An 18,522-nucleotide genomic window follows, 5' to 3' on the forward strand; every position below is an offset into this window, starting at 1 on the left:
TTTTAAAACATACGTTATTGTTCATGAATTTAGCCTTGATTCCCACCATATTTTAACCACTTTTTTGATTATAGTGGAAAAACATATCTGCCCCGAGAAAACAGACATATACAAGCACATAATTGATATGCAACGATAATGTAACCGTTTTGATAGATGTACGTGTAGTTGGTTTCTTCACATTGAAATAATTGAGTTAAAGACGTAGCAACTTTGGTTCAAGACATGGATCAATATCCAGCTTGCTTACCTAGTGAGTTTATTTTTATATATTCGTTTGTATAAAAAAAACAAATACACCTAATACGCACAATTCCTGCTTTTGGCCTTGAAGAGGTACATGTACCCAGAGATTTTATATCTAACGCAAATAAGGATAGAAAAAAACATCAGTACATAGTTCAGAAGTTCACATATAAGTGATGAAAAAAATTCATCTGTTGTGTATTTCTTAGCAGATTCCATACAAGTTGATTGAGTACATATACTCTTTAGACATGCCGGATACTGACCGAAAACCAAACTCTTTTAAAATTGAGTAAAATGTGCTGGATATAAATTATCAAGCAGAGATTATTTTTTGATTATTTGACCATTATTCTGTTATTGGCAAGACAAATGTGGCTATATCCTGGATTAGACTCTGGGGTCAGTCTAAACAGGAGAATAGATATAAGGTTCATTCCGTTTTCTTTAGTCACAAATTAGTGTATTATATACAAGTTTATGAAAAATAAATAGGGGTCTAATCCATTAGATTGCCAGATTGTGTGGTACAGTATTCTGAGGGTCCCAATTTTAGACCCGGTCTGGTTGCACATTTTTATTACACTATGACGTTTGGTTAGTGATGATATATAGTGTCATGTCCAATTTCACAGTTCAAAACTGTTCAACTTTTTGGGCTGATAGTATGTAAGCGGCCAGATAGTTGTCTGTAGAGCCACAGTACTGCATCCAAGGGCTCTGATTTGAGTTGTGGTCAGGTTGCATATTTTTTCACCATGTGAGACTGAGTGTGACATCTGTTTGTCACTAATGTTGTTAAATGTTTGAAAAGAAAAAATGACATATACTATAATAATTATTACAACATAAATTAAAATTTATGTATGTTTTTCTAAGTCCATAAACCTGATATAGAAAATGATATTTTTGTCTAATATAGGTATGAGCATAGTTTGGATTTGGCTTCCATTCCAGTAGCAGGTTGTTCAAAGATGATTACCAAGTATGTTCAAGAGGCTGGTCCATCAAAGGTCACATCCACACCAATGCATGCTGAATCTGGAGCTGCCAGAACACCATCAGTGTCTGAAGTGTCTAGCAGGGAGTCAAGTGACAGGTAGCCATATATTTTTACTTGTTATAGAAGACATGTTAACACTTTTTTTAGACATACATTTAAGGAGATGCATTTCTAAATTTTTCATACAAATACCAGTCAATGTCTAAACAATTTTTTAAGGTTACAGGAAAAAGAATTTGAGAATCAAAAATTAATTATTGTTGAGAATATTTATGATATTAATTATCCCAGTTTAGTCTCATACAATCCTATCTTTATAATTCAGGGAAAAGGAAGACATCTCTGGAGTTGAAGTGATTGTAGCATTTCAGCAAGAATAAGTGAAGTATGTAAGTTTGCAAAATATTGTACGATAAAGCCGTTATATATTCAGGATTGTGGTATACAAGTATTTTTAATTAATTCACAAAATTTATTATTCTGCAATTCTGGATAGGGTTAAGGCTATAACAATGTGTGAAACATGGCTAGAAAGCTCCTATTTGTTTATTGCCTTACTTCCATAATGAAATCCACTTGTTAATACCTTGGACTAAGAGTTTCAATATTTTGTAACTATGATTTTTTTAGAGCTCAACCTGTTTTCATTTTCATTAGGTCACTACAGCAAAAATGAAATGATGATCATTCATGATTTTGATATTAATGAAAATGAAACTTAGGTGGTTTTGTTTGTATCAACAACAAATTTTCTTGCTTTCAGGGAACAACAGTTGCCAAAAGTAAAAGTTACTTCAGCTGGAGATGCAAAACTAAAGACTCTTAGAGGACTACAGTAAGTAAATTTCTTTGAGGCCAAGTTATTCAATTTTTCTAAATTAAACATGAAATTATATATCTTATTTAAAAAAAATGAAAATCAGAAATAAACGATTATGAGCGTAATTGATATGTTGTATCATACCCAAAATTCTGTTTATTTACTCACAAGTTAAGATATTTTATCTATTAAGTTTTATCACATTGCTGGACTTGTTATTTAGGTTACCTTTTTGCATTTATCATTTTTATTACTATTTATTACTATGTTAAAGCTGATTATTTTATTAAATCAGGACTTCCAAAGGCCAGGCTGTCTCATCTGCTGGGAGGAAGGTTACTAAAAAACAACTTACAGACTCATTCATTGATCCATTCAAGTGAGAATTTTGTATTTTTTACTTTAGATTATAAAAGTAAACTTAAAAGATTATTCATGTATCTGTGTTGCATGTATTTCTTTGTTAAGACATACTCTCAAGCATGAGAAAAAAGTTCAAACAAAAAGGATATATTGGCAAATACATGTATATTAATATGCACAGACTATGCAGGTATATCCTATGTGTTAGCCTCTAATATTATCCAAAAAGATAACTGCATACATTTTGTATTTTACTGTTTTAAAAATGTGGTGTTTTTATTTAGACCTTTGTTTTTGATCCAGTTTGTCAATTGAGATCTCTGATGAAAAAGACAGTGAAGATGAAGATGAAAACATAGATGAAGACTACCAGCCAAGCTTTTGTTTAACAGCTGTGCTGTATGTATACTCAATTCTAGCAACACAATTTTTAAATTTTAACAGAAATATGTGGCCTGAAACTAAGTGCTTTCTCATTCATTGTAACTCAATTGGGTACATAAAATTTGTATTATGCTATGATTAAACATAGCTGTGCTGAGAAATACTGACACATTTGAACATAACATCAGACACAAGAAATTAATTACACAATTTCTAGATTTTTTGTCACATGATGTTTGTACATAGTAAGAACCAGCATACTTTATTTACATCCATGATTACAAAAAAGTTTGTCATAATTTCTTAAACCTACAAGATTATGGAGTAAGTGATTAGTACTTTATGAAGTTTACTGCTTGGTAAGAGGGATTTTTACAAGGACATTTGAAAGTTTTCATTATTAAATGATAATTAAATGATTATTGATGGCATCAATTATCATTTAATAATAATCACTTTCAAAAGTTTGTCAAAAAATACATGGAAGGGTGTCCGTTTGACCCTTGAAATGACTCTTTGACCCTTAAAATTTCCAAAAGGCCTGACTTGACACCTAGGAATTAATTAGAGGGTCAAACATTTTTAAAATCATGTGGATTTGACCTTGTAGTCAGTAAAACATTGTCAAAATGACCTTCAGGATTTCATGGCTAGTGAACTGTTAGGTCTTCAATAAGCAGTCTTTTCCATACATTTTTGTTAAAACAAGTGAACATAAAGCTACTCAGAAACTTACATACATGTGGCTTTGCAAATTGGTAAATTTATGCAATTTACAGGGTATGAAGGTCAATTTTTGCATGATTTTAAAGCCAGAATTACTTGTTTGTCACAGGTTCATGGTGGACCAATTTTCTTTCACATGTGCTTTGTTACATAAAAGATAGGTTCATCACGAAAAGGAATTTATAAAGATCTGAAGCTCTAAAGTATACAAAATATGACTTGATTGATTTGTAAAAGAAACTTTTATAGTTTTGAATTAAAGATACTTATTGTTTTCAAATTACAGTCCTAGAGAAGTGACAGTGTTAGCAGATGATGTTGCGTTTGAAGAGGTTGAGTTCAATCTTGAAGCAGACGATGAGGAATTAGTTGAGGAAGCCGAAGATGTAGAGAACATTCCAGTGGAAGACATTAAGATTATAACATCTGAACAGGACAGTAAGGACATAACATCCTCAGTGAAATGTTTTGTCTTCCTGGAACAACTGCTGACTCTAGCATCTTATGGCCAAGTTCAGTGTACAGAATGCAGTGACATTGTACAAATAGAGCATTCTTTTATTGGATCAGCAGTTTATATCAAATGGGTAGGAAATAAAAATACATTTAATAGTTTTAACAAAAGTAAAATATGTTTATTCCAACTTTTTACAATGTTATCAATAAAAGTCTAAATGATCAATTCATGTTGATAATGGCAATTGATTACCAACTTAAATTTGTTGTCTTACAATAACATAAGAATTGTACTGAATCACATTCGATTTTAAGGCAATTAGTATAGTTTACTGTTACAGTGATTTTGTATGACAGTCGTTTACGTTATGATTTTTTTTATTACTTTCTTCTGCTGATAAACATCCAATTTACTTGAATTTGTTATAAAATCTTCATTAGAGACATGTTTGTTCCTTCTAAAGAAGAAAACAGCTGTTCATATCTGAGGTGTAATGAGCCTTTAAACAGTGATGAAATGTATATTTATAGAATGACAGGATATAGTTTAATTGCAATTGCAATCAACTGTTAAGTACAATTTAACTATTTCAAATGAAGTAAAATAATGTAAAATTTTCACTTATGATTTATGCTCAACATTTAATCATAGCATAATTATTTATTTGTGAAACAGAATGACAGCATTTTAGCAATTTCATTTTAACATACAGATTTGTGGCAAGAATCATGTTGTGAAGAAGTGGTGTTCCCAGTCCCAGTTGAACAGAAAATTGCACTCAGGTGATTTTCTCATCTGTTCCACAATTTTATCATCTGGGAACAACTATAGTAAAATGCTTTTGTGGGCGAAGCAACTGAACTTGCTGTTTCCCTCTTCGACACGGTTTCATGGAATACAGCGATGCTATATGATTCCAGCCATAGAAAGTGCTTGGGATGAAAATGTGCAAGAAGTTCGGTCAGAATTTCAAAACCGTGATATTATTTTAATGGGTATGTGTCTATTTCTACACCTTTGTAAAGCTTACCCAATAAAACACAATAATTTCTTGAACTGTCAGGATTAATGGTTGATTAATTAGTGTTACCTTGTCTTTAAATTACTTAGTGTGTTACACAGTGTAATTGTATGATTTTTACAGTGTCAAACCATTGACTCAAACCTCTGTCCAGTATTACAATTTAACAAAGATAAATGAAACAGTATTATGTTGGAAGTATTCTTTTTCAAAATAAAAAAAAACAACTATTTATTTTTAAAGGATTGGCAGCAATATGATTATTGAATTTAAATTAAAGAAAAAAACTTGCATTAACCTGCCACCTTGCAACCAGATACTAGTAATCTAGTAACTTATTAGACCTGTTTTTAGTATATAAACTGTTGAATAGCAACTGTGAATTTAAAATATTTAGGTGATGGAAGAAATGACAGTCCAGGCCATTCAGCCCAATATTGCTCCTATACATTTATGGAATATGACACAAAGAAGATAATTTCCTTACTCACCATTGATAAGAGGCAAACAGAAAGAAAGTCGGTGAATATGGAAAAAAGGGGATTTATACAGGCATTAAATGAAATAAAAGATAGTGGCTTGTCAGTGAAGGAAGTTGTGACAGATGCACACTTGGGAATATCGTCTGTGATGAGTATGTTTATACATGTTGTTATATGCATGAACTCTGAAGACATAATTAACATATTTGAGATTTTTGTTTAGTTATAGAATATAGTCTCTGCATATATTTCCTAATGCAAATACCTTGCACAAAATAGATTACAATTCATTTGATTTTCTTATTATAAAATGTCCTTAAATAACATTTGATAGTGCTTTTTCAAATCAGTCATTACTTAATTTATAAATGAAAATATTTTCATGAAATACTAGACAATATATCATTATTTTTACATTTCTGTGACTACTTTTAAAAGTATAATAAGTATCTTTCTGTATTTTAGAAAAACAATACCCTGATGTGAAACACTCATATGACATTTGGCATGTGGCTAAAAACCTTGGGAAGAAAATAGTTAAGGTATATTTATCTTACAAACAGTAAAATTTATTGTAGGCAGTACTTTGTTTAAATTGTTAGACCAAAATAGAACTATATGTATTCTGTTATAGAATTATACAATTAATATTAACAAGAAATCATATTAACAAAATTAAAGCCACATAGTTTTCATATTGCTTCACAATACCATGATGTTTGTCATATGAATGGACTGTGTACCTGGATTCTTTGTAAAATTATAACCAATAAATCATATTAATAACTTAATAGTGATGAAACTTGATAGATCTTTCATTTTCAAATTAAGAGTTGTATGATTGGGGAAAGATATTGTATCAAGCATATGTTGTTGTTGTTTTTTTCAGGCATCTCAAAAGAAGCAGAATATGGTCCTCATGAAATGGTCTAGAGACATTATAAATCATTTCTGGTTCTCCTGTCAAAAGGCTGAGAGTTATTCAGAGTTTGTGGTATGTACATAGAAACTTTTTGTGGAAGGCAGGATTTTTTTCCATAACAATCACCACACTAATTAATTAAATATACTTGTCCTATCTGGACAGAATCATTACCATTTTTAGCCAAATAAAGATAATAAATATGTATTGGCTAAATAGGGAACAGTGCAGACCATAATCAGGTGGCCCAGATGAGGTTGCATTTCTTGGTCTGCACTTGTCACATGGGTATATTCAATGGCTGAAAGCATACTAGAGTTAAGATGTTTGCTTTGATTAATTCTGTATCAATATTTGTATTGCAACAATTTATTAGGAACACTTGCATATATTAATTTTGTGCGTGTGTCTGTGTGTGTGTGTGTGTGGGTGCATGCAACGTGCAAGTTGATTTCTGTATAAAGTAGACTGTTACATCTGTCTTATTGTGTATCATTACAGACATAAAAATTCTCTGTTTTCATTTGGTGCTTGTATTTTAGGGCATTTGGAGAAGTGTTCTTCACCATATTACCAACAAACATGAATGGATAATTCCCCACGGAGGATTGTACCAATGCCTTCATGATCCTCTTGGAGAAGATGAATCAAGAAGCAAACCATGGCTTCATCCTGAAAAAGACAGTCATGTTCTCAAAGAACTGGCTAACATTGTTTTGGACAAGAGACTATTGAAAAATGTGGAGCACTTCTTAAATTTCAGGTATTTGTTGATGAATGTTTTTGATATTTCCATATACAAATAGTCCTGGAGGTAAATAAAAGACATGGTTGTCAACAGTTGATGTATTCAATTTTTAGCATTAAGTTATATATGTTAACTTATTGTAGAATTGAAAATTATATTATGTCATAGTTTTCTTTTATCCCAGCAGACTAACATTTTGGCAAATGAATAGCCATTATATAAGTGGCCTAGTGTCAACACAATTATTATATTTTTGTATCTTGTAAGGAAACATGATTTTTTATTGTAACAGTTTTTTGATCTTTTAAATCAATTTTGGTGACAACAGTTCCCACTAATTACGCCGGTTGAAATAATAATGTGTGTAGGTACCCCTATCCTCCAAGAAGGAAAATACCAGGAAACTTAACCAAAACACATACAGTTTTATTTGTATTCTACAAATGGGGACTTAATAAGTAGTTTATACCATCCAAGCAAATGTATAAATACAAAATACTAGCCTATAGTATCTAGAGTTAGTACTCAATGGTATTTCTATGGATTTGATTAGAACTTGGTTTTCCAGTATTATTTTTGTTTATTTAATAACTTTGCATTTTCTGATCTTTCTATTTCACCAAACATAAGTCAAACAAATGTGAACCAGAAAAAAATGTTTTTCAGGAGCACAGCAGAACTAGAGGGGTTCCATCAACACATACTGATGTACTGTGCTAAACGTTTTGCATATACACCACCCGTATACAGGGCAAGGAACCTGCTGGCTGCACTGGACCACAACAAAAATGCAAGCAGGGGTGAAATGAAAAACAAGGATGGATCTACAAGGTATTTTTAATATTCAACAATTTTTAACTCGGCTTTTTCGAAGAAATAAATTTGAGTTATTTCAACAGGCATCTCATCCTTTGCTGTTGCAGTCCGAAATTAATGGTGATTTTTTTTATATTATGGATTGTCTTCATACTTGGAGACGAGACAAAATATCGATTGTACTTGACCTTGACATTCAAGGACAAATGTTTGCTTGATTTTTATTATAATTGGCTAAGATTTTGTTATTTATGAATGAAATGTATTCACACTTTTTTTAACAGGTACCACAGGACTTACAACAAGAAGTCAGGAAGGTGGTCAGTTTATGCCTGCAAAGAACCAAAATCCTTCGATTACATTCAGGAAGTCCTTGTGAAGGCATTAATGAACAGACTAAATGACACCAAGGGAATGTATAGGAAGGTGACTTTGGACCCAACAGATGTCCGGCTAATAAGCAAGACAATCGCACCTGTTGAACCGCCATCCACACAACAGCTGGTTCAAGAAAAGAAATCCCGCTATAATTAGACAGTCTGTACGGCACTGTTATGGGAAAGCTTGTTTGATGTATTTAAGTGTCAGTTGCTGTCTTTATAAGAGATGATTTGATTACATGATGTCCATTATTACCAACAATTATTTTACAGCTTTGGCCATACTTCACAGAAATGATTCAGACAGGATGTGGACAACAGTTGTAATATTGGTGCTAGTCTGGTGGACAATTAGTTAGTAACAATAGAATGTTGAAGATCTTCTTACAAAAGCTATAATATTTGGTAGCTTTACCTGTTGGTCCTCCACAAAAGTTGTATATTATATTATATGAAAATTTTTGCCGACCATGTGCATGAAAAATGCTGCAGAAAATCATATGACCACCAAGGTCACAGCAACATTTTATTAAATCATTTAATATATGAGCCGCGTCACGACAAAACCAACATAATGGGTTTGCGACCAGCATGGATCCAGACCAGCCTGCGCATCCGCACAGTCTGATCAGGATCCATGTTGTTCGCTTACAAACCCTACAACAAGTAGAGAAACTGATTGCAAACAGCATGGATCCTGATCAGACTGCCCGGATGCGCAGGCTGGTCTGGATCCATGCTGGTCGCAAACCCATTATGTTGGTTTTGTCATGACACGACTCATATATAAACTATATAATAACTATGTAAAGAATAAGCCCTTAGTTGTGACATTTGCTAAGGCCATAAGGTAACATTGTTCTTGTTATTATGCGTAGTATTTGTAAGACCCTTGTCTGATAAACAGCATAAGCAAAAATAAGCCAAGCTAATGTTGCTATGACCAGGCCAGTTGATGACAAATTTCTGCTTTTACAGGTTATTAGGTCAATGTCACAGATGTGAAAATCTTGTCATGCCAATGACAATAAGTTTTGAGTCGGGTTTTATGGACATTTTGAGTTATAACACTTTTATTATACCCCCGCACAACAAAGTTGTAAGGGGGGGGATATATACTGAAATCAGCTTGTCCGTCGTTTTTTCCTTGTCAGCCAAATAACTTAAGATTCCTTTTACCCACAGTCTTCATATTTGATATTTAGATTGGTCATGATAAGTAGATAACCTCTATTGATTTTGAGGTCACTGGGTCAAAGGTAAAGGTCACATGGGCCTTGAATACATAAAGCTTGTCCACTAAATTACTTAAGATTCCATTGACCAACAGTCTTCATATTTGGCATATAGGTTAGTCAGGATTAGTAGATGATCCCTATTAATTTTTACGTGACTGTGTCAAAGGTCAAGGTCAAATGGATTTTTACTAAATCCATCAGATGCTTAAGAATGCAAATCCGCAGTGTATTGATTTTCACATTTGAAGCATGTACAATACATAACATAGCAATGCACTGGCTTAGTAACCTCAGATTTGGCAAGGAGGTTGTCCTTGAGCTGTAAATGGCCACAGTTGATTATGACAAAGTCGTATGCGGGGGTATTCATGTCATGACAGTGGCAGCTCTTGTAATGTATAACACTCAACCACACTTCAAGTATGAATAAATGTGTAAAAAAAGTAATGTCCATGTGACAGGCAAATTAATAGGGGCATAAATGTCTGATGGACTTATTTCAAGTATATACATACTACACAGTGTTTTATTGGAAACAAACTGCTACTTTCAGGTCTTTTTGTTAAAATTGTTGATTAACTGCATTTTATGTTAGAATATGTTCAGCTTATATCAGAGAACTAACAGTTTTTGAGCATATATTGTGAGATTGTTGGTCTTTTAACCCCGAGTTAAAGCTTGAACTTGCTTTAAAGTAAATTTATATGGAGATTTTGTATTGGATAATATTAAAGCCTGTCAGACTCAAGATCATTTTTGTTAAAATATAAAAGTAGAGACCAGATACATACAGGGAGCCTTCATATTACAGGATAAAATATTAGTTAAAGGCCCATTATGCCTCTGAAATGCTGTTATTTTTATTTTTCATAACTTTAAAATTTTGGTATACTTTCAAAGTATTGAAAAAGTTACTCATTGGCCAATTACTGGATAACCCCTTTTCAACTTTGGCTTTTTGGTTTACAATTTACTTTTATTAATTATTTCACTATAACTACTACTTTTTTAAAGCATCTCACAATTCTTTTAGAAGTAAATTTTTGTTTCTGAAGCATAATGTGCCTTTAATGATATGTGGGGCTATGCATCATCTGGAATGATAGTTTTATCCTCAATTATTTGTTTTAAATTATTTCATTACTTTTGATATAAAAATAAATAAATAAAAACCAAATTTTAAATGAAGGTGGTTTATTTTCTTTTCTTTGTATATTACAATACAATCATGCAAACCGAGAAGGTACGAAACCAGTGTACTGCCCGAACGGGTCAGGGTATTTGTCCCGAATGACCCAAACGGCACAGGATGGCACAACACGCTTAACACCTGCTCCAAGGCTTCCATGCTGCCACATGATGTAATTCCTGTAGCCTTGATGGCGGTTTGCCTTATTTCGGTCTCTCTTCATCAAAAACTAAAACATCTCTCCTAAAAATCCTGCCTAGAGACAGAACTTCTTCATCCAAGATCAAAATGTTGAAGTTCTGAAACATAAAGAGCCTTTGCATATAATGCTATAGGAAACAACAGAAATAATAATAAAAAAATCATTTATAGTAATTTACACTAAATCTTGTTACATTATTTTTTATGAGAACAAGAATAATGAATTCATCTTAACCTTTTTACCATTATATGTAATCAATAGTCAGTTGTTGCATTAGAAAATACGTTGTTTGCTAAAGAAAGATAAATTTTTAAAAACAAATTATGGAGAGAGAAAATGTATCATTTTGTCCTATAAAACATGTATGAGTATAACTTACAGGCAATGAAGTAATGCATTCTTCCATTCCACAACAGAGCTTCTCTGCCTCTGTTGGCATCTCTCTGCACTTAGTGCAAACACACCATCCCGGCAAGTTGACCCCAGGTGGTGGGTGGTAGCCTCCAGGTTGTCTGGTAGATGGGTGCATAATATTGAAAACCAACCCTGGCTGAGCTGACACCATCTCCAGGCAGAGCTGTCTTAAATTATCTACATCCATACTAGCAATTTCTTCCTAAAATCAAAACAGATAATAATCATTCCTTTTCTATATGTAAAAAATGTTTTACCTTACCATCTGTTTTCAATGTTATTTTTCTATATTCAAGTTTTTTTTCTATAAATACACAATTTATTTTCATTGAATGGTATGAAAAATATTTCATGACTGACGATAGCCACTACTTGACAAGTGAAATAGGGTAATTTTTGTAACACAAAAAAATAAATCCTGTATTTATAGAAAAAAAGAAATTTCTTTTTATTACATACATTTTTCTTCTCTTTTGACGCTATACCTAACATTTTGTGTAATGGCTTAATGGTTTTATTTAAAAAGTAGTCTGGCAACACATCAGTGAAAACACGGAAAATATATGTTTCACTGCATTGACAAATAAATTTTTACAGTAACAATACAGAAAATGAAAATATGCATTTTATTTCATCAATATTTCATTTATAAGTATATAATATAGTTCAATGTATATTTTACTGATAAAGAAATATACTAAATTCATTCACATCATACACCAGCAACAGCATGGTTACATATTTTAATGCACAAAAGTATGAACAGTTTAAAGGCCTATCATCTGAAATCTACAAGCTGCAGGTTGTCAAAAATGCATTAACATGAGTTGTTTGTTTTTTACAAAAAAAAAATGTATTTCTTATCATAAAAAGGGTATTGAAAATAATAGTGTAAGAAATAGCGGAAACATCAAAAATGCTGGATTACCTTCATTTTCTCATCTCTTTCAGTAAGAACATCAACTGTGCTTTCAGCTTCCCTTTGACGTGATCTTCCCCTACCTCTGGCCCTCCCTCTGGAACCGCTTCTACTCCTTGACCTTCCTCTGCTAGTGCTTGTTCCAGCTCTCCCTCTTCTGCCTCTTGAAGAGCTACCTCTTCCCCTTGGAGAACTGGAAGGGCTTTCTTCAAAGAGCTGCCCACTGTTACTGCTTTCTGACTGCAATAAACAAAACTTTTTTTGCAATTTGAGGTTTGCGACAATTAAGTTACATGTATGTGTTCATTATAAGTAAAAGCAGAATCAACCCAGTAGCAAGTTGCGTAAAGTTTCTTATTTTACTAAGGCAACAATGGCTTGCCCCTGAATGGAACAACAAATTCTGAAAAAATCACTAGTAAGTATTTAGTCTGAACTGGGATATACAAAGTTATCTTCTGTCGCAGGTCTGGCTCATTAACAGTTATGCCATGCCTCAATTAAGTTTCAATTCGACAAGTAGTAAGTACTCGAAAGAACATTCCAGCAGTTTTTTTATTGTTGAATATATATAAATTGATCAGCTGCCTCATTTGCATATATTGTTATTTTCTTTAATCATTCTTATGGATCCATTTCTTGCGCCACTTAATTTATGTAATCAAAAACTCATGGGTGCAAGTTGAAAATTTGGAAAAACATGAAAACAGTAATTCATGATCATTTTCCTACATAATCTAATGGTAAAACATGAAGAAATCTGTCACAAAAAACCTGAACTTCAGGCATATGCCTGAAAACTTGCACCCATGAAAACTTGTATAAGAGCCGAAAACTGTCTAGCTAAGAACGACAATATTGCCTCAGATATGTTGGTGTCTGAAATACTGCCATCTATGACAAATAGTGGCATGCCTACAGTATCTCTATCCTCCAATAATGTCAAACATTATCTCCCTGTAAAGGGCGATAGGTTTCCTAATGTTGAGATAGATACACCTGCAAGCGACCTAAAGCATATGCAGTTCCACTAAGTTCCAAAGTTTGAAAGTCAGACACTGCACAAACTCTGATATTGGATGTCACATTTTATAGGTAAAGAAGGAAAAGTTATACATTTTGGAAGTCACAAGCCAAAATCAAGGAGTAACTGACTCCCAAACTTCCATTAATGGAAGCCCTGCTGAAGATTTTATCACTTACTAATGATATATTTAATGGAGTAATTTTTCTAAAAAAAAACAGCACCCAGTGAACTTGATTTGAGTGGATTGACAAAACATTTATTTGAAAATAAATGTTATTTCTTTCAAATGCACAATTTGCATGAAAAAAAAAATGTAGAAGCTACATGAATGTAACTGACTTTGTGAAAATAAATTCCATGTCCTGCAAATGCACAATTTTCATGAAATGAACTTAGTAGATCTAGTAGCTACATGAATATCTAGCTGATATTCTAATTTCTAAATAATTTATATATACATGTACGTGAAAATAAGACTTTCCAAGGCCCGACTATAGTCACAAGCATGTAAACTAGTACACTATTAACGAGTAACTTAGATAATATAATTATAATTTTTTAAAATGGACACGCAAAAGAATACAGTAAAAGGATGTGACGCAGAATAAACAAATACTGAATACACAAACTTCAACTCGGCTGTCATAATACGCATTCATTTTGTCCTGCAAATACATGATAATTTGTTTATCGTAACCTATTAAAATCTAAATCAAATAGTCTTCTTCAAATACTAACACTTACCGAAGACATAGGTTCCTTTCAACTATGACAGAACGGTAATATTATTCTTGATAAATGTCACGTCGCTTTGTTTTTGTTATGGCGGTTCTACATGTATACAGCCTCGTTATGAAATCAATCCGGAAAACCCCGAAGATGTACGACGCATTCGGGGGAAATCGGAAAACGTTCGTTCCGTTTAAAAACAGGCATGACAATGGCATTGATTAAGTGGTCGTATAGAAATATTATAATCATAATATGTTTTCAATCTACTCAGTTTTACATACTTGAACAATTTTGAGGTGATAAGAAAAATGTCTTTTGTTTAGCATACTTTTTATTGGGTCTTAGTAGTGGACCTTTAAATAAAATCTGTTTAATTATATTGGATTCCAAGTCATGTAGGTATACGAGGAAATGAAAAATTAGATGCTTAAGCTAAACAATCATTAAATTTTCAAAAAACTGACTTATTGTTACGTGCTTGTGATTTTAGAACGGCTATTAATAAACTCTTTTCATCTGAATGGAAAGCAAATTGGGACAATGCCGTCTTTAATAAACTGCATGATATAAACACATCTCTTGATGTGTCACCATCTCTGTCTTTGTCAAACCGCCATGATCAAACAGTTCTTCTTCGATGCCGAATTGGAGACACTAAAGTTACCCATTCTTATCTCCTTACGAATGACAATGCCCCTTTCTGTGTAGCTTGCAATGAAAATTTTACTGTCAAGCATTTTCTTCTGGAATGTCATGATTTTTCACAGGCCCGTAATAGATTCTATAACGTAAATTCACTCAAAGAATTTTTAATACAATTCCATCAAAAACATCATCGTTTATTTGAAAGAGATAAACTTGTATTCAAGGATCTAATTGGCTCTTTTTTATTATCATTTACAAAGTTTTACATAATATTTTAAGCCTATTAAAGCATTCGGCACGATATGGCCATTTATGTGTTGACGTGCCGTTAAATCCAAACAAACAAACAAACAAACAAACAAACTTTGTTAATGGCTGGGTGCAGACGTGACACTACCGTAAGGGTATGAAGGGGATGTGCATCATAGCAGGAACTTCACATATAATTTTTACCGATGCTCATTTTTGAGATACATTTTGAGTTCCACCCCTGTGTATGAATACACAAAAGAGTTTGTTTTCCTCAGGCGAAAGGGTTGTTGAAAGATGCCGATAATCATAAAAATGTAAACAAAAACTTAAAAAAAGTGTTTTAAATAATTTCAGATAATTATTATATGTGTTCAGCAAAGGCAGAATGATAAAAATTCATGTTCAATCATTTACATTAGTTTTATTTTATGTGTCATTGTCTATTATGCTCTTTTACACATAGAAATAATAATAATTGACTTGGAATTTTGTATTTTGAAGTCTTTGAAATAAATAAAATGAATCCACATAAAAAACAATAACATTGACAGTGATTAAATGATTGCAAACAATCACTGTCTAATATGGCATCTTCAAACATTAAACACCATAACAGTGAAGAAGCCCTTATTTTCAAAGATTTTAGAGTTTTTATTCAATATGCTTATTTTTTTTTGACTTCCAATGAGGATTTTTTTTATCTGTGGATTGGGAGAATAATATACTATATTAAATTGGGAAAATGACCCAATAACGGCTTTAAAATAAGCCAAAAATTTTTTTTTAAAAAACTTCATTTGATCCAACATCATTCATTATTTTGTTACTTATCTAATTAGCATACAGTCAAAGATGAACTGATAGTTCCATATTGATTAATATCTCACTTAAAAAGAATTGTTTGTTTGTTTGTTTGGATTTTTACGGCACGTCAACACATAACTGGCCATATCGTGCCGAATGCTATATAATAGGCTAAACTTGTAAATGACAATGAAAGTGAGCCAGTTAGATCCTAGAATACAAGTCTATCTCTTCCAAATAACCAATGATATTTTTTGGTGGAATTGTTCTTTGAGTGAATTTACACAATAGAATCTATTACGGGCCTGTGAAAAATCATGACATTCAAGAAGAAAATGCTTAACAGTAAAATTTTCATTACAAGCTACACAGAAAGGGGCATTGTCATGAATTGGACCTGTTTACAACTTGTTAACTCTTTAATCCCTCAGGGGTTAAAAAACCACTCTGTTATGGACTGGACATGTAAACATCTTGTTAAACCCACACCCCTTTGAGACAGATATCTCACACCATTATGGATTGGACATGTATACAATTAGTTAACTATTGTATATAGTTCAATCACAAATCTACAGGGGTCCATTTATTCTCGCTGAATGAGAGGAATTTTTGGTCTTGTTTATTACATTATCCCTATAATTCTACTATCTAAAGGCAATGGATGACTTATCTACAGTCTTGTTGAATGCTTTTTACTTTTGGATTCCTTTATTTAAAGCAGGCAAATCTATGTTTCTGGTATTGCTTAGGATCAAAACAATTTGCTATAATTTTCCTCTTAGATATAAATTCCTGTTACAGATGAAAACAAGATAGCATTTATTCCTTACCACAAATATCTAAAATGGACTTATCCATCTCTCAATCTGGACAAAACCATTCATCATTTATAGGGTGAATTATGTTAAATTTAAATTCAGCCCTAGGCTAATTTTATCTGTTATTTATTGACAAAATATAAAGGATTATTTTCTGTAAAGTTGAATGTGTCATAAAAGGAGCAAAATAAACACAAGAAAAACAAAGTAGTGGTTTGACTTCCATACAAAATACTAAAACTAATTGCCAAAAGCAACAGAAGAAAAATGTTGTCAAAACTAACAATGTGCAACTATTTAGAAACTGTAACAGTAAACCAAAAATAAAAACTTTAGAGAAGTAAAAATTAGAGCATATTAAGAGCATAATAGAAAGGGTATTTCATTCAACATAGTTATGTTAGTCTTCGAGACAAAATACGTAGTATGATTTTTTTTTAATTAATTCAAATAAAGGAAAGCGATTACTGCAATAAAAAAAAGTTGAATTATAGTTCAATTTACACTCTTAAAAGTAAGAGACATGCTTTGTTTTAAGTTGACACAGTTAACAGCTGTATTAGTAGTGTAATTAATTATTGTTGTTTTTTCTCACACAGGCTCGGTGAAGTATTCTCCCATGTAGCTGTGTGACAGGTCCGAGTTTTATCAGGGTTATTCTGTGTTTGGTAAATATATTAGTTTTTAGCCTCGTTCTGATTGGTCCCACTTTTAATTATTGATTTTCATTGGTCGAGGCATCGTTTCCGCCTAAGCTGAGTTTAGTAAAGGTTTTTGGAGGGTAGATGTGTTTGACATCTTCTGGCTGTTTCATTTTTGTTTGTGTTGAATAGGTATGGTGTATTGTGAAATGGATTGATTGTATTGAGGTATGTTTTGACCTACTGTTGTTTACATCCATTTTTGGTAATGAGTGTTAATTTAATCGTGAGCTTTTGGTAACTTATTTAATACATAGAATTTATGTACATGAAACTATCAAAACGGCGGTACGGGACTACTTTCTTTAACAAATCTAAATATCACTTGATATCTTCAATATCTTATCACATGTTTTTATATAACCTCTAAATTTACAGTTTTACTGATAGTCACAGTGTGAAGAGGCGATTAAGAGAGTTGTACAGGTGTTGGTTATAATTGTGGACAGTGTCATACACTGGTGAGTTAAATTATTGTTATTGTACATGTATGATGTGACTATATTGTTTTTAACAGATGATAACTTTATATGAAAATTGTAATATTCAACCTTCTATGTTAAGGTTTAGTTAATAAGAGTGTAAGCCACTAGATTCCACTTACTTTATATTAAAGGCATCCTTTAATGTTTATGTATGACTTATGTGAGAAGATGAATGATTTCTTTCAGAGATTGTAATGTATTATATTGCAAGTTATATATGTATTACTTGAAGTAAGGATTTGTAATGTATTTTACAGGTCACCTTGTAATTCAACTTGTAACTCACCTTGTAACTTATGTTTGGAGATTGGAGAAGAGTAGTTTACCAAGTGGAATGGATTTTGGTGTAAAATTTATGTGATGTACTCATATCAGGTGTTATTATAAATGGAATAATTAATATTAATTAGAACTGCTTCATGGTGTTGCTTTTTTATGTTTTGGACCACCATTTATATATAACCAGAACCTAACCAAGACAACAGCTGCAATCTTGTTCAAAGTAGACAGCTGTGGGAAGCTAGGGTTGAACAAAGAGCATGTACATCCGAACCAGAACTTTGTTAAGAAGGTAAAATGATAGATGTTTGGGGGGGGGGTATTTAAAGGTTCATTAAGCCTTTCAATTAAATGATTTCTAATTATTTAGACAGGGAAAAGGATGCTTATTATTTAAAGATACCGATAGTAGTGCAAAATGTAGTAAAATGTAAACAAAATTGTAT

The 18,522-nt window shown here is 32.3% G+C and overlaps 2 protein-coding genes, 1 long non-coding RNA gene and 1 pseudogene across 3 annotated transcripts; 3 read left to right on the forward strand and 1 right to left on the reverse strand.

Moving 5' to 3' along the window:
* Window positions 1–1,168: 1,168 nt before the first annotated feature.
* LOC132714715 (uncharacterized) lies at window positions 1,169–4,785 on the forward strand (the record flags this gene model as incomplete). Its single annotated transcript, XM_060697627.1, is given in 7 exon segments — window positions 1,169–1,345; window positions 1,575–1,619; window positions 2,013–2,084; window positions 2,365–2,448; window positions 2,736–2,831; window positions 3,829–3,980; window positions 4,712–4,785. Coding segments are annotated over 7 exon segments (700 nt in total), but the record flags the coding sequence as incomplete, so codon positions are not given.
* LOC132714710 (uncharacterized) lies at window positions 2,010–10,640 on the forward strand. Its single transcript, XM_060697624.1, has 11 exons — window positions 2,010–2,084; window positions 2,365–2,448; window positions 2,736–2,831; window positions 3,829–4,129; window positions 4,712–4,994; window positions 5,418–5,654; window positions 5,968–6,044; window positions 6,392–6,496; window positions 6,967–7,187; window positions 7,839–8,003; window positions 8,273–10,640. Exons 5-11 carry the CDS (start codon window positions 4,835–4,837, stop codon window positions 8,520–8,522), a joined length of 1,215 nt encoding a protein of 404 aa, XP_060553607.1. The 5' UTR covers window positions 2,010–2,084; window positions 2,365–2,448; window positions 2,736–2,831; window positions 3,829–4,129; window positions 4,712–4,834; the 3' UTR covers window positions 8,523–10,640.
* A 40-nt stretch (window positions 10,641–10,680) lies between these two features.
* On the reverse strand, window positions 10,681–14,429 carry LOC132714711 (uncharacterized; annotated as a pseudogene).
* A 1,727-nt stretch (window positions 14,430–16,156) lies between these two features.
* Window positions 16,157–18,186, forward strand: LOC132714712 (uncharacterized). Its single transcript, XR_009623595.1, has 3 exons — window positions 16,157–17,279; window positions 17,691–17,773; window positions 18,055–18,186. It is a non-coding gene; the product is annotated as an uncharacterized LOC132714712 (long non-coding RNA).
* Window positions 18,187–18,522: the final 336 nt, after the last annotated feature.

The sequence above is a fragment of the Ruditapes philippinarum genome, unplaced genomic scaffold, assembly GCF_026571515.1.
Source record: "Ruditapes philippinarum isolate M1 unplaced genomic scaffold, ASM2657151v2 ctg2378_1_1_1_1, whole genome shotgun sequence".
NCBI classification, from domain to species: Eukaryota; Metazoa; Mollusca; class Bivalvia; order Venerida; family Veneridae; genus Ruditapes; species Ruditapes philippinarum.